This window comes from Anomalospiza imberbis, chromosome 6 (assembly GCF_031753505.1).
Source record: "Anomalospiza imberbis isolate Cuckoo-Finch-1a 21T00152 chromosome 6, ASM3175350v1, whole genome shotgun sequence".
NCBI classification, from domain to species: Eukaryota; Metazoa; Chordata; class Aves; order Passeriformes; family Viduidae; genus Anomalospiza; species Anomalospiza imberbis.
Genome location: NC_089686.1, coordinates 20233542 through 20248575, shown reverse-complemented (window position 1 = coordinate 20248575; position 15034 = coordinate 20233542). Strand labels below are relative to the sequence as shown.

Here is a 15034-nt window from a genome sequence, read left to right as displayed (position 1 = left end):
GCCTGAGACAAACTACAAAGCACCTACTCACATATATTTTCTTGGGATATTGCCTATATAAAGGCAGATCAGAAGGTCAGTCCTGTGACTCGCCCTGGACTTCTCTCTGCTGTCTTTCAGCTGATCTATGTAAAAACATTGGTGAATACGTGTGCAAAGAGTGAACTACATAAAGAATACCATGCAGGCTCAGCATTTAGCTTCTCATATACAAGTTGTCCATGTGTCTGAGACTGGGACACAGCACAAGCTGGTTAATAGTTACACAGAATAACTGAAATGCAGTTCTGGATGGAAGTAGTAATCATCAGCATATATTATTCTCCCCCTTGCCACAGTAATTAATGTGGAATAATTTCAGAGCTCGTAGCCTGTTCATGGCATTCAGTGCAACCACACTGCACATCTATATAATCTGTTCAAAGCTGCTTGTTTGAAACTCACAGAACACCATTCTTGCAGTCATCATATCAGGACTCAGTATCTAACTGGCTACAGTTACAGAAGAAATGTAACAGAACTACAGCAGAAAAGCATTAGGAAAAGGTTTGAAAAGTTATTACTTGTCCTCTATTTCCTTCAAGAGATAGCTGGAGCTGAGCTTGTCAGAATTGCCATTTCCAAGTTTGGAACAGAAGCACCAGAACCCCATTAAATGATGTTGAAAATAACAACATTCTCAGAATTAATTCCTTGTGCTATTTATGAACTGTCTGGATTTTGAGAAATTAGGGGTCACACATGCAACCTTCTATCTCCAAACATGTAGATGTTCTCAGAAAATAATAACACAGCAATTTCCTCAGTATCCCAGCCGTCCCAGAGATACAAGGAAGTGCCAAAGAGAACAACTGGTCAGTAAATTGAACCGTTAACATCAAACACAGCATAGCTGCAGCTTTGCTAAGATACAAATCACAACAGAAACAACACAACGAGCAATGATGAACCTAAAATTGCTATGAGGAAACATGCCTACACACAGACATACACACACACAGCTTTATTATGCAATTCAGAGAGATTCTATTATATCTTACATTAAGTTTATAACAGAATATAGTTTATGAGCTATGTAAATATATATATCTTCTTTATTATATACATACCATATATAACTATTTCTATTTTGTACACAATATGATTTTAATTTATATAGATAAAATTATTTTATCTATATAAATGCAGAAATCTAAATCAAGCTGTGAGATATTTGGGCACAACCTCAGAACAGATCCATAGCCACAGTTACAAGAAGGCCTCTCCATTGCTCCTCTGTCTCGCAGATATTTGGCCTTTTTTGAAAGCTGAGACAGGCATCTGCTACAGAAGGAACAAATACTTGTATTGTATCAGTAACAGAGATGTCCTGTGTTACTTATCTTGCACAGCACAGCACAAAGGCCAAAAGTTCCTACTTCTTTTCATGCTCATTGATCCAAGCTGGGCAACATGGCGAGGCATGGTAAGAACTCTGAGGCAAGGGCACTTCACCAGCACCAAACACAGCTTCACACACACTGTGAAACCCCAGCTGTTGCAAAGTTCTTGCTCTTATAACCACATAAACATGTCTGTTAACGCCCCTGTTAAATGGACAGTCTGCTATCACCTGACCCACATTTCTTGGCTAGCTGCTGCAGGCTAAAGAGTCCCTTGTGCTGACAAAGATGACAACAATATAAAAGGCTTCTTGGTGCCAGAGTTCAAACAAGCATAGGCAATGAAGTGCAGCATCTTTTAGCTGCACTTGATAGAAAAGCAAATCTTTTTCAGCTCTGCTCATGCAACATTTACCTTCACCACTGTGAACACTGCTGCCTTTACAGGACATCAGTCTGCTTATCCCAACTCCATCAGTTGGGAGGTTTTCTGCAGTCCCCTGTAGCAAGGGTAAACTTTCAGGTTGCGTCATTCACGTCTCTCTCATCTTCCTAGGCCATATCTTGCATAAACACATGCATTATATAAGCTCAAGCCCATAGGTTTTACACTCAAATTTTGTGTCAGTAGTGAGAAAATTAATTCCCAGCCAATTCGACCTGCTTAGAGCCTACCAGCCCTGGACACCAAGATGCACATTTTTCTGGCTGGGACTTGTCTCTGGGTATGCCTGCAGTCAGATCTACCTCAGGCTTTAATCTGCTCCCACACAAAACCCTGTACCCTGAACTACCACAGGCAGTTGGTGTTTAAGCATTTTGCATGCAGGATAAATTCAAGACAAGTGGTGAAATTACGGAACAGAGTATCCTTTTATTCTGTTCAGGCAATAAAAATTCACCATGGCTAAAATAGTTATTTTACTTAGCATCTGATCACAGAGCAGAATTTTTCATACTTTTCTCATCACTAGGTTTTTCTCACTTGAAACAGTATTAAACCCAGACTGTTTCATAGACCTGATTCTTTACCATCACTAAATAGATCAAACATTGATTTATTATTTTCATAGGGCTTTTAGCAGTGAAATTAGTCTGATTTTTTTCCCCTCCAGCAAGCTTGACTTGGAAGTCAATATCCTGTTAGCAGTCAATGTGACTTCATCATCACACAGAGCATGAGGACTCCTCTCTTTGCCTACATGGCAAAATACCATGCCATTTCATTGTCTTGATGGAGCCTTCAAACTTTACTATAGACTGAGGCAGCCAGTCCTTTGAGGGGAGAAATGCAAATCAAATGCTTGAATCAAGTCAGGTTTAATGAACTGAATTTTTGGAGAGGGGCAGAGAGGATGGAGAAAAGAAAATGATCATACATTTTTTGTCCACTTATGCACTGTTATGATGGGATGACAGTGGACTGAACAACAGAAGAGCAGCCAGAATTGTACAACAATTCCATGGCCACTATGTCCTTAGCTTCCCCACTTCCACAAACCCGGCTGATGCCACCAGCCACCTCAGGGAGTGGACTGTGAGGCATCCCAGGAAGAGGACAAACAGACGCACTTTGTTCATGCTGCCTTTTTGCAAACTCTGCACCTGGTGACAGGAAGACTGTGTATTTCACACTTCAAGTTCTAGTATCACTAAGGTACTGGAAGCGTGAGTGTATCTTATGTTTTATGTATCTTATGGTTATGATTAGTGTATCTTATGTTTTAACTAACAGCACAGCTTTGCTTATATTATCTCCTTTTTAACTTGTAAAAAATTTTAGGTGACTGGAGTGAGTTTTTGTACTCATCTTGCTAATAAATATGTCAGTTTGTGACTGGCTGAGATAAAAAAGTTGCACACAAAGCTTTTACTGAAGTATCAGCTTCACTTCAGGCCATATATAGGATATAATCCTGTGTATATGACAGGCATATACAGCAGCCCTTTTGTCCTTGACTTGCCTATATAATGTGAAGTTATATATGGACTGGGCATCCCTCATTCCCTTTGCTCAGATGGAGACAGCCCTAGTGACAGCAGCCTATACCAAATCAACAAAATAGCAATATCCAGCACATGCTCCAGCTTGCCTAGTCTATCTTTCTACCAAAAAGTGGTTTCCAAATTCAGAGGTACAGAGAAGTAGAGTACTCCAAAATAAAAATGGTCAGACAGATTTTTAGTAACTTCATTATTTGAAAAAAGAAACATCTCTACTTATCCAAAGTAACTACTACTTCTCCACAATCCTTTGTCAAAAGTGCTGAGCCAGTACCTATCATGCTGCTGTTTATAAACCTGCCTAGAAGTCTAACCCAGCTTCACTGAACCAGCAAATAACACTCTTTGCAGGTGATGTACGCATGGAAGGGCCATAAGACCTCAGCGAGGTCTTGGGAAACAAGCCACAAAACAGATCTTACAGATTCTCACAAAACAGATCTTATTTCCCACATATTTTTACATTCACCACCTGAGAGAAAACACATTAAATATCTCCCAGGTCTGAGCTATCACAACACCAGGGAATCAATTTTCATCACCTAACTGCATAGCTACTGACCTTCCTCAGCTTGGGTTGAACAGCTTTCAACGTAGTGCAGGTGCTTCCTCCTGGAGCTGTGTATTTTTTTCTGTGTCCTGACACGTCAGCTGTTTTATGCACTGTGAAAGCTTTGTCATTCAGGAGTTCCCATTCTCCATGACATGACTGGCACCACTCTGCTTTATTTCTCCTGCTTCAGATTACCCAGAGTACAACTGAGGAGCAAAAAGCTACAATGCCATGTAGCACATTTTTCCACAATCAGGATTGTGTCTGAACAGAGCCCTACAAGGTCAGATATAAGATGCTTAAATAGTTAAAATCTGCTACTGAACCATCTTATGCCACGTCTTACACTCTCTCTGCATTTACTGTTCAGTAACAGTGCAAAGCACAATGCAAGGAATGCCTCCAGCACACTGAGTCTGTGTCTTGGACTCACTGAAACAGAGAGGAGCAAGCAGAACTGGGCCTGCCTCAGCTGAATGCACTGCTGAGAAAATTTCTGCGCGGAAATTCAGGAAAGGCATCTAGTAGCCTCCTCCACAACATACCAGTTCCTAGATCAACTTAAGCTGACCTGGCATGTGAAAAGCAGAAATGCTCCAAGTCTATCAACAGGTACATTGTTGCATTTGGCTCTAACTTCAGAAGCCTGCACATGTCAGTGCACATGTGTAAAAATGCAAGCGTGATTTTTTTGGAATTAGAGTAGAACAAAATGTTAGTCTGCCTAATCCTTGAGTTTGTTCTGCTTTGGATCCATTCCCTGTGGCTCAATTCTGAACATTAAGTTTGTGTAGCATCAAAAAGATTGAGATGGAAGCTTGAAGGCTTCCCTCTTACCCGCTGAATCTGCTGCAGATGTTCTTCCACTGGTCAAGTCCTCGGTATTAAGTGATTGCAGATCTGTGTAGGAGGGAGCAATGCTTGGGCTGCTGGTGTCCTCTGAGTTGGTTGTCCAGCTGCTCTCTGAGGCACGGGCTTGCCTCTCAGAAGAGTTGGAAGAGGGAGAAGTCCAGCTGGGTGCTTTTGATGCAGACACTGGTTGCAGAAAACAGGTATTGGTTACAGACATGCAGGGTAATCTACATGAAGATCACAACTATTCCAAAGATATACTAGATCAGTGTACTGGGGCTCTGTAAATACAAATTCCAACATCCACAGCAACACAGTTATTTTATAACAAATGCAGAACAACTTAGCTAGTCCCTGGCACTGTCACCCTCCAGCACTACTCAGCTGTCTGCCTTAGATTCCGTGCTGCAGGCAGCCATAAGCTTTCCTGTTGCTCAAGTATTGGAGAAACTGTGACTTTTTAGAAGATTTCATGTTTCTGACACTGCTGACAAGACCTGAATATGTTTGTTGTGCAACACAGTGGAATTTTTACAGCACCACAGATATTTTTAAGTGGTTTTATTTATTTATATATATATATATATATATATATATATATATATATATATATTTAGTGGTTATATTTATTTATTTATTAAGCATTACCTATCTATGACACCTACTCAAATGCAGCCATCATCTCAGGAATGCTCTGGATGGAGGGGGAGTATAAAAATAACCTGAAATTGACCTATTAATGTGAATTAGGAATGGCTTTTGTTTCTAAACATGCAGAATGTAGAGTCCCAATCTAAATACACTACGTAACATTTTTGCTCAGTGTAGACCAAAAATCCTGTTCTACTCATTTGCCAGACTTGCATGCCAAACAGTTCAGACCTGCCTAACCATCACCCAGAGTTCAGAACACAATCACACACATCCACTGCTAAGAGTTTGTATTCTGTACTCTTTGTATTGCATGCTCTTTGTCCACATCATCACTTGAATGCTAGCAACAATGGGTGACTCTAGTGAGGAAATAATACTAATAAAAAACAAAGTTATGGTTAAAAAGTTTTCCTGAACTAAGGAAAAGTGTACAGGTACATACTAGTTCTAATTGAATATCAGCTTAATAACTGTTTTCTAAATTAGCACATCTGTATTTAGCTGTTAAACCAACAAAGATCTTGATGCTCCCCAAATCTCGCAGTTACAGTGAACAACTACTGACACAGAGATTCTCTTCTCAGTATGTAATAAACAAACAACCCTTACTAGGTTGACAAATACCTTGGAAAAAAATGATAAATTAATGTTTAAGAAGATTTATCTCTCTCCATCCAAGCGATGTGATAGGACACTTCCTCATTATGGAAACCACAATGTGTGCATAGACAGAATATCCAAACAGTGCTCTCTGCCTTGCCTCTTGAGAAGTGTGAATGTGTTTCGTATATCTGCACTGATAGCCTCAGCTAAGCAGGCAGTGGTATTTTTATATGTGTACAGCTGTGAGCCTACTGACACTGAGTGGCTTCTGAGGAGTCATCCCTGAGGATGAGGAGCTGAAAGTCAGATCTGCCTCCTTATTGCACAGGCTGACAGCTGTTGTGCCAGACACACAACCAAAGCCCATCCCTCCTCCCTGCAGTAGCTGCACACTGTGTGGTGCTCAGTGCCTGTAGAGAAAGGATGATGAATGCATGATTATAATCTGTCAGTCTCTCTCTCAATCCTTTTATTAAACACAGCACCTGAAAAGCCATCATTAAAACTTCAGCTGAAATTGCTTTGGCAGACAGAGAACTTTTTTTGGACATAGAGGACAAACTGAAAAGCTGAGATCTGTATGTGGATCACTAACAGGAGCCAAGTGTTTTTTTTTTTTAAAGTGTGCTTTATATCCTAGAAACTGTGGAACTATTTTATTTTAAAAAAATCTTAGATTTCCAGTTTTTTTTAAGTCAGTCACAACAATATGAAAAAATAGGCTAACTCAGAAACATTTAAGATCTCGTAACTCAAATACTGCCAACTAGTTTTGTGCTTTCCAAACTCGATTTTTATCTAAGAAGGCATCTCACTGGACTGGAGTTGCCAAATACTTCTATGTAAGGGCAAATTAATTTTATTACAGGCAAGTTGGGCCATCTTGAAAGAACAGAAACGTTTGCTCTTTTTCTAAAATGAGTCTTGTACTTCGGAAAACCAAAATCACAGGCAGCTTCTCCTGCAACAGATGTTCTTTAAATTCTTACTACAGTCAACTTCTACCTGTGATTGTTCTAGGTTCCCCAACAGTAATTATTAAAACTAGCAAAAGGGCATTTCCCCCTATGCTGAGCCAGAAGACCATCTAACAATCTCAAAAAGCAAGACAAGCAAAAGTAAACATCTACATATGTTTACGATCTCTCTTCAGATGCTTCTGCTGCTCCTCTTCAGATTCCTGGAAGTGCTGCATCCAAATTCCTAAATGAGGCAGGGCTCTTTTGTAGAGATTTTGAATTCAGTCTCTAATGCCAACAGTCAGAGTCACAGCCTTTCTGCTGTAGGATTTTCTCAGAAATCTGTTTATGTTGAAAAACCAGTGCCAGAACTATCCGTAAAATGCAAATTCTGTAGCATGCGTTGGATACTGAAAATCAGCTCATTGTTTCCCAAAAGAAAAAATGTTTCCTTCAACATGCATTTTACTTTTCTTGACATGTTTATTCTTAATACAATGGACTAGTTTTTAACATGCAGATTTACCTTGAAGCATTAATTCCTCTTTGGTGTTTTGAGGACCTGTTCCTTGATCCCTACACTGTATTACAATAAACCATGTTAGCATCATTTCCTTTCTTATCACATAGGACTTCAGATTTTTCTGATTTTAACATAGCATCACAGTTTCTAGTGACAGGTGTAGTTTCCAGCTGGTGATCTTGTGCTGCAAATATTGCCTGTTTCAGAGAGAACAGCACAAAGTAGTTAAGCTCAGATATGCTGTTGGATAGCCTCTCAAGGGACATGGTAAGAGTCCAAGTAATTTGACCCATTTAAAACCAGACAAAGCTCTTGGGAAGAAGTGGGCGTGGCTGAGTTGGATGGATGATGTAACAGATCTTGCCTTAGTCTAATTATGGTGACTAAGAACACCTCATTGAATTGAAGAGTGCAGCTAACACTGATAGAATATGAGACTGTGAGCTGGAGGCCCATTGTGTAACAAATGCAAATGTTTTGTCACCTGCTGGCTGTGATCATTTACAGATTGTGTAGCATTTGTGATAGGAACATTTGGGTCAGCCTAAAAATCTCATTTTTCACTTTGGCAGTAACAGTTTGACTAGGCTGATAATAATCATAGCAAAAATCAAATTTCTTCTTTTCCCAGCAAAAGGAAAACAGCGAATGGGACACCACAATACATAATTTCTGTGACTAAATATTTCTTTGGCCTCATTCAAGGGTTTTTGCTTCTTGAGGAGAAATCCACATGATTTGGCAGCTGTCAGTTAACTATACATAAACACCAAGTGCAGAAATACTTTGAAACAAACATTTTGATTAGCATTTACTCTGCCTCACCCTGGTAGAAGGAAGGGTTTACAAGAACATCCCGAATACTTTTCACTGTGAGACTTACTATGGGTGCTTTTCGTTTCTGTACCTCAAATTTTGACCTTTCTTTCATCGTCCAAATTCTTTGCCTATTTGCTCAGCCCTGTTTCTTGCCATCAATCCCCCAACCTCTGCTCCCCCAATAATGACTTCAGTTTTCCCAGAACAGCAAGGGTCCAGCATTAGCCTTGGTTTTCTTTAAAATGTACTTCTTGTAGGATAACCATGACACTTTGTCTTTAAATTGCTATTTTTTCAGACTCTGAGCACTTGGGGAGAAATATTTGCTTTTGGGGGAACCTGCACCAAAATACTGTAGCCCTAATGTCAGAGCAAGACAGCATCTCACTCTCTGAGGTCCCATCCTCTTTGCTCTCATGGCACTCTGGAAATCCCACTTTGCAAGCCCTTTTCAAAATGTGTTTCCAGGCAACCTGGGTAATTATCTGGTCAGCTGAGCAGCTGCTCAAGCACAGCCAGACAGACAGACACGATTTCCTAACAGTGCTGGAGCCCTGACAGGAATGCAACCGGGGGCACTGAGCCTCCAGGACATTGCTCCTCACAGCTGCCTGCACAGGAAACAGATTTCAAATGTGTCCATCCTTCTCACACCAATCCTTCTGTTTGTACTTAGCTTTTATACTCTTCCCTCCCCCTGGCTGGGTATTTGCTATTGTTCTTATGCAGAATGTTTGCTACTGGAAGTGAATAATTGCTGTCACCAGGGCTTTCCACTGAGGGTGTCAGCGTACACAGGTCTCCGGCTTTGCTGCCGCCCATAGAAAAAATCGTGATCTGCACAATAATGGAGAACAACTAGGCTGACAGTTCTCCTACCTCTTGCTGTCAAATGTCCCTCAAAGTAAAGGACCAGAAACAAAGAGCTGTCATTTCTGCTTCCCTTCAGAGGCTGTCAGCTGCACTGGTCTGGTCCTTTATCATACAGGTTCAAGAAAAGGAGTGGGACCAGCTCATAAGTAAGGATTTTAAAATATCCTTAGGAAACACTTCCTTAGGGCTCCTATATAGTTCATAGAATAATAGCTACCCACGCAAGAATTACATGGAGACCATCCTGGTTTGACTGTTAGGGGAACCACTCTCCTCCATGAATCTCAGTCAGACACCAAAGTTAGTGTGTAAATCTCCTCCCTGAATGACATGGATCACACAGGACAGGCCTCTACAGGGGTACAAATGACTGTCTCCTTCACAACTGCAATGCTTTTGGAAAGTCTGCTCTGCTCTCCTCATCTGGATGTCCTAGACCTCTGCCTATAGACTAGTGTCCCCTGTGACTGGAAACACACACCAACAGGCAGTGTTTTTGGTAAGCACATACCTTAAGACTGGGCCACATCCCTCTAAGGGTAAGGCATCAAGTAATATACCATAAAATTTGTTTTATGGAAGTCTTTTTCTTATGATTCACTTTATTAAGGTTGAACAAAGATTTTTATTTTTTGCTTAAGATGATGCATTTACAGGTTTTTCAGTTTACAAGGTTATAACAACATTAGGAAGGAAATACCAAGTCAGAGCAACCAACAGCCCCATTTGAAAAAGTACATGACTGCATGAGTAAGCATAGGGATTACATAGCCATGAAACTAGAGAGAGAGGTAGAGCACCTCAGTTTTACGTATTTATACTTCATGGGTACTCTTCCTTCTCTCCACATCATAAGGATAAGTAAGTATTTACAACTAAGAACCAACAAATAAATATAAAGAAGGTCAGAGAAATCTCTTTTAGCTTGAAGGGTTCCCCTACTTCTGCACAAAGGTCTAACCACACTGTCTCAAAAGTACCGGTCTGTAGCACCCATCAAAAGAGCAGATGGAAAACCAGATGGGGTTTATCCAAAACCCAATCCAAAGCTGACAATCCAAGTTTTCTGAAAGAAGTATTATTCATGTTACAGGGAATATCTGATGGACTCAGTGAGCAGAGGGAAGCTAAAACTCTTTAAACTGCTTTAATAAATAGCAGTCATAAAGTGGAATTAATAAGAGAGAATCTCAATTTAAACATGAAAAAGTAAACTATTGTTTTCTTGGGCAATTACTCCGCAAACTCCTGCAAGAAGGACAGAAATCTGTTCATGAAGAAAAGCTAGAAGCTCATATAGCCACATCAGTTACCATAAGCTGATGAGGCAAGGCAGAGGATTTGCATGCATGTTTAAAGCATGTCAGAAAGAACTGCTGTATTTGAAGAAAAGTGCATGCAGTGCTGGAATTGAGGTAAATGTCTGTTGTCTTTGTAATTCTCCAGCTGCTAAATCACAGCATCAAAAGACAGCAGGAAGTACTGATGAGCACTGGCACACTAGTTTCTGGTATCAATGAACTGCTGGCAAAAAGCATATGGGAACTAAGATCAGGTAAAGGCTATGATCACAGAGGTGATCACCATTCTTTGGGTTCCAGGTTACAGAGGCAAATATGGCTCAGACTTTTTCAATGGCTTTTCACACATCTATGTAAGAAATGTCACGACTGAAAACACCTCTGTGCTCTTTCCCCATGAATGAATTTTGGCCATCTCCAAGACTTAGTCAAGACACAGGTGGAGCAAATCACAAAAAGCTTTCATTTTCTTTACAAAAAGAAAATATTTCTTGTTCAGTCTAGAAAGATAGTGTGAGCCCTTTTTGAAACTCTGATAGCATTAATTGTGTTAAAATACAGTACAAACTACTCAAATCTTTGAGAAGCCAAAGAGCAAGGCAAAAATCCTGAATGCTCTCATTGTACTTTGTTATCTTACTGGAACAGTCCTTCTCATTGTTTTGCCTCACCTGTTTGTGGGTGGGTTGATGAAGCACTGGTCCACGGTGCATCTTCAAACTGAACCCAAGCACTGATGGATGATGACAGATCAGTGCTGGGAGATACATGGCTACCAAGCACAGCAGAATCCACCTTGGACTGCTCAGCTGCCTCCTCCAGCTCTGTGCAGAAAAGGTCTTGAAATTCTCCATTTGCATTGTGGTTCTCTTCTGAGGATGTGTCTGAGGAATTAAAACATTTCACTGGAGGAGCCTCAGTGCTACCTAAAATAGAGGTAACATAGAAAGATTTACAGGATTGACCATTATTTCATTGGTTTTTATTGAAACATCTAAAATTTGCCATTAAATGTAGGAAATTTTCCTTCACCTAATTCAGTTTTTGGATTAATGCTGGGCAGTCTTGCACTTGATTTTAATAGGCGAGATGTCCTCCATGGTTGGTTGGATACTGTCTTGAATTTTGAAGCACAGATCCAAAACCTGTAGTAGATCTACATTACATCACACGAGGAGAGTAATTTGCCTTTTTGGCCCAAATTCTCCCATTACATAGGGGTAGCAGGAGATAATTCAATCTCTGCACAAACTCTTTCCACGTAGAAGGCAAGATCTCCCATGCTAGATATATGACAGTAGTTGGTCTAAATCAAACAAGGAAGTCTTACCAGTTCCAGAGAAAATCAGAGCTTACCTCGTGGGGGAACAGGGAGGAGCACCTCTTCAGTGAAGGACACCCACTCGGACTGGTGGGAGGCAATGACACTTGTCAGAGATGTCATATTCACAGCAGGTCACTCATCTTCACTCGGGGATCAGAAGGAGGAGGAAGCAGAATGGGAGAGGTATGGTGACGATGAGCCAATGGAGGGAAACAACTCCTTTCCCCTTTATTTTCAACTGCTGTTAAAACAAGAAAGTAGATTATGTCTTTTAGAAAATTAAATGGGAGGAACTGTGCCACCGTTTTATAAAATAGAATGTTAAAGCAATTTATGTACCACAGTCACAGTACTGTCAAAGCACTACCACCTTTGAGACAGGAATGTCACCTGTGTCTAGAGGAGGGTTACACTTGAACAACTCCTTCATATAAAGCAACTGAGGGTCTTGAGACATCTTCATGTTCAAACAGTCCATCACCAAACCCAACATTTTAGTCCTTACTCAAGGAGCCATGCCTCTCATAATCCCAGCAAGAGCAGATGAGGAGATTCTCCCAGGTTTAGAAAATTTTGATTATGATGTAACTTAATCCTCACTCCAAGCTGTCAACATGTCTTTGCCCACCTTGCTGCTTACAATGTCTAATCCCTCTCCAGAGCAAACAATACATTGCACATTTCATTATCAATAACATTTATGTAGCAAATTCTGGAATGAGGATGAGTGGCCAATGACTCTTATCATGGTGTAGGTACAGAGAGCTGCCCTTTCATCTAGATGCAACTTCCACTCTGCTGCTTGACTGGAACTTCACATTTTAATTTTAAAAGCCAATCTTAGACTATTCCAGAGTTAAGCATGATTTTGCTGTAGCTCAGCAAATTTTTTCACAGATATGAAGATGTGAAAACTGAACTTAGTAGGCCCTCCAACAGTACGCACCCCACACAGATATGTGAATCTGCTAGATGGAATGGAGCAGGGGAAAGCGCTCTGGTTGTTAGCTAGTAACTGGAAGGGTCAGGTCCAGGCAGAGCAATTCTCTCTGACAAGAACCAATGACCACCTCAGTTTTGCAAACCACTTCAAAACTCTCAGAAGACTCTTCCTAGGGAAATATGCTAATTCTGTCCCCAATTATCTCAAGCATTGAAGCTCTTGTTGCCATGGTATTGAAGTACTTGAAAATACTGAAACTCAGACCTATTTGAAAGAGCTTTAAGCAGCATTTCTTGGCCTCCTATCTCTCAACTAACTAAAGGGTTTTTCAGAGTGAAAGTTCATGTTAGTATACAAGAACAGATACTTCACTGAGACTTCTCTTTACCCCGTATTAACAAAATTTGGACCTAAAAAGCAGACATATTAAAATGTATTCAATCTTTAAGTATTTCTGAAGGAGACAGATCATCAAATAGCTTCCAACATTAATATTCTCCTCAGGGCCACAAAGTCTTTTTTGGCTGAAGGCAGATCAGCAATCAAAAAAGAGCTGAAAACTTCAAAAGTTTGGAAGTCACAAACCTGTCTGACAACTAGAGAGAATTTATGTCTGAAGATAAATCTTTTTGAGCAGAATAGAATGCAAAATGTACAATTTCCTGCAAACTCAAAAAAGGATTCCTAGAGATAATCCTGATGGTGAAGTGCAATCTGCCATAAGGCTGATCCCCTTGCCATAGACTTTCCAGAGCCCATGGCCCCCTGACCAGTCACCCTGCATATCTTACCCTTGTTACACAACCAATTCCCTCCTGCAGGAGGAACAGCAGCACTTGAGCCCCTTTTCCTCCACTGCCACGGCAGGACCCCTGTCTCCATGCAGTATGGGCAGGTACACCTGCCTGCCCTGAGTATCTATTTTGGGTGCTGTTAATAGAAACTACAAAGCTAGACTTAGAAGCAAGCTAAGAGAAAAAAAAAATCAGATATTTAGGGTCATTTGGAGGTCATATGAGGGAAGGAGAGGATGACCTTGGTGTCTTGTTTTCCTCATGTGACCAATTAAACTGTTTGTTTTGGGCTTGTTTAAATATCTGTAACTAAGTTTTCTTTTCCCAGACAACTGAATACTAACCGGCCCTTTCTCCTGGAAAAGTCTGACAGAAGCATGAAGTGGCAGGAAATGAAAAAAGAAAACAGTTTAGCCTGCCCTTGATGCACAGAGACTGTAGTAGAGCTCATGTTTAAGTTAATTTTTTTCTTTTTAATTTCAAGGGGAAGAAAGATATGAAAGGAGGTAAGAAAATGGACTGTTTCAGCAGTACCAATATGTGGGAGAATGATAGCATTATTTTAAGATGGATTTCCTCTAGTACGCTACTGCCCTGTGACAAACATAATTCTTAAAATCCACTTAGTACCAGACAGCAAAACTAGCACTTCAAAATGGATAGTGATCATTATAAGCTCAGAAAAGCGACAGAATACTGTACATTGAGGGTTACACAACTTCCCCATGACTGGAATTTTCTAGAGACTTCTCAGTTTGGTAAATAAAAGAGACTATGTTGACTTATCAGGGTTATCATGCCCTATAGAAAAGCAGCCTGAAAGAGAAGAAAGGCAGTCTGAGTAGCTAATAACTTCAAAGATATTCAGAATAGAGGCATATGTTAGGTTAAAAAAAAAATAGAAAAGAAAAAGACAGAATTTTGCATTCTTTCAACATTCACAAAAGATCCTCAATCCCACCCCTTGACCTAAAGGCCTGTACAGAATTATGAATCATGTATAGCTAACACCCGTGCAGACTATGTGGAAAAAGTACTTCATCCACAAATTTTCACCTCTCATTCACTCTCCAAAATCCTTCTTTGAGAAACACCTAAGACCATCCCACTGTGAACCAATGAGCCTCAGCCAGAACAACACCAGTGCCACTGTGCATTCAGTTAACACAATGATGCTGCAATCTGCAGAACTACTACAGAGGTCAATCTCTCCAGAAGAACCATTTGAATTGTGGGTAAACCTGAATCCTCTCTGTACCAAAGCAGTCAGGACCACTATTTAAACACTGCAGTGAGTACTCTGCAAGTGAATTTCAGAGTGTTCCTGTTCTTCAGACTTGTCAAACATCTCTGGCTATTTGTAGAGCAATGAACTTTGGAGCTTACTAGGAAGAAGAACAAATGGATCCTCTAAACTCCAAGTGAGCTACAATTAAAGCAAAAGTTTATG

The 15034-nt window shown here is 40.3% G+C and overlaps 1 protein-coding gene across 3 annotated transcripts in view; it reads right to left on the bottom strand.

The window, feature by feature from the left end:
- Positions 1–12071, bottom strand: part of STON2 (stonin 2) — a 54191-nt gene extending 42120 nt beyond the window's left edge. Inside the window, exons 1-3 of one of the 3 annotated variants that reach the window (XM_068192693.1) lie at positions 11880–12071; positions 11195–11449; positions 4777–4974 (exon numbers count right to left, since the gene is read on the bottom strand). In XM_068192693.1, the coding sequence (XP_068048794.1) occupies positions 4777–4974; positions 11195–11449; positions 11880–11967 (541 nt within the window). In that variant the 5' untranslated portion in view covers positions 11968–12071. Of the gene's footprint in view, positions 1–1797; positions 1931–4776; positions 4975–11194; positions 11450–11879 lie in introns of those variants that run through there. The other 2 variants (XM_068192692.1, XM_068192694.1) reach the window with 2 other exon arrangements.
- Positions 12072–15034: the final 2963 nt, after the last annotated feature.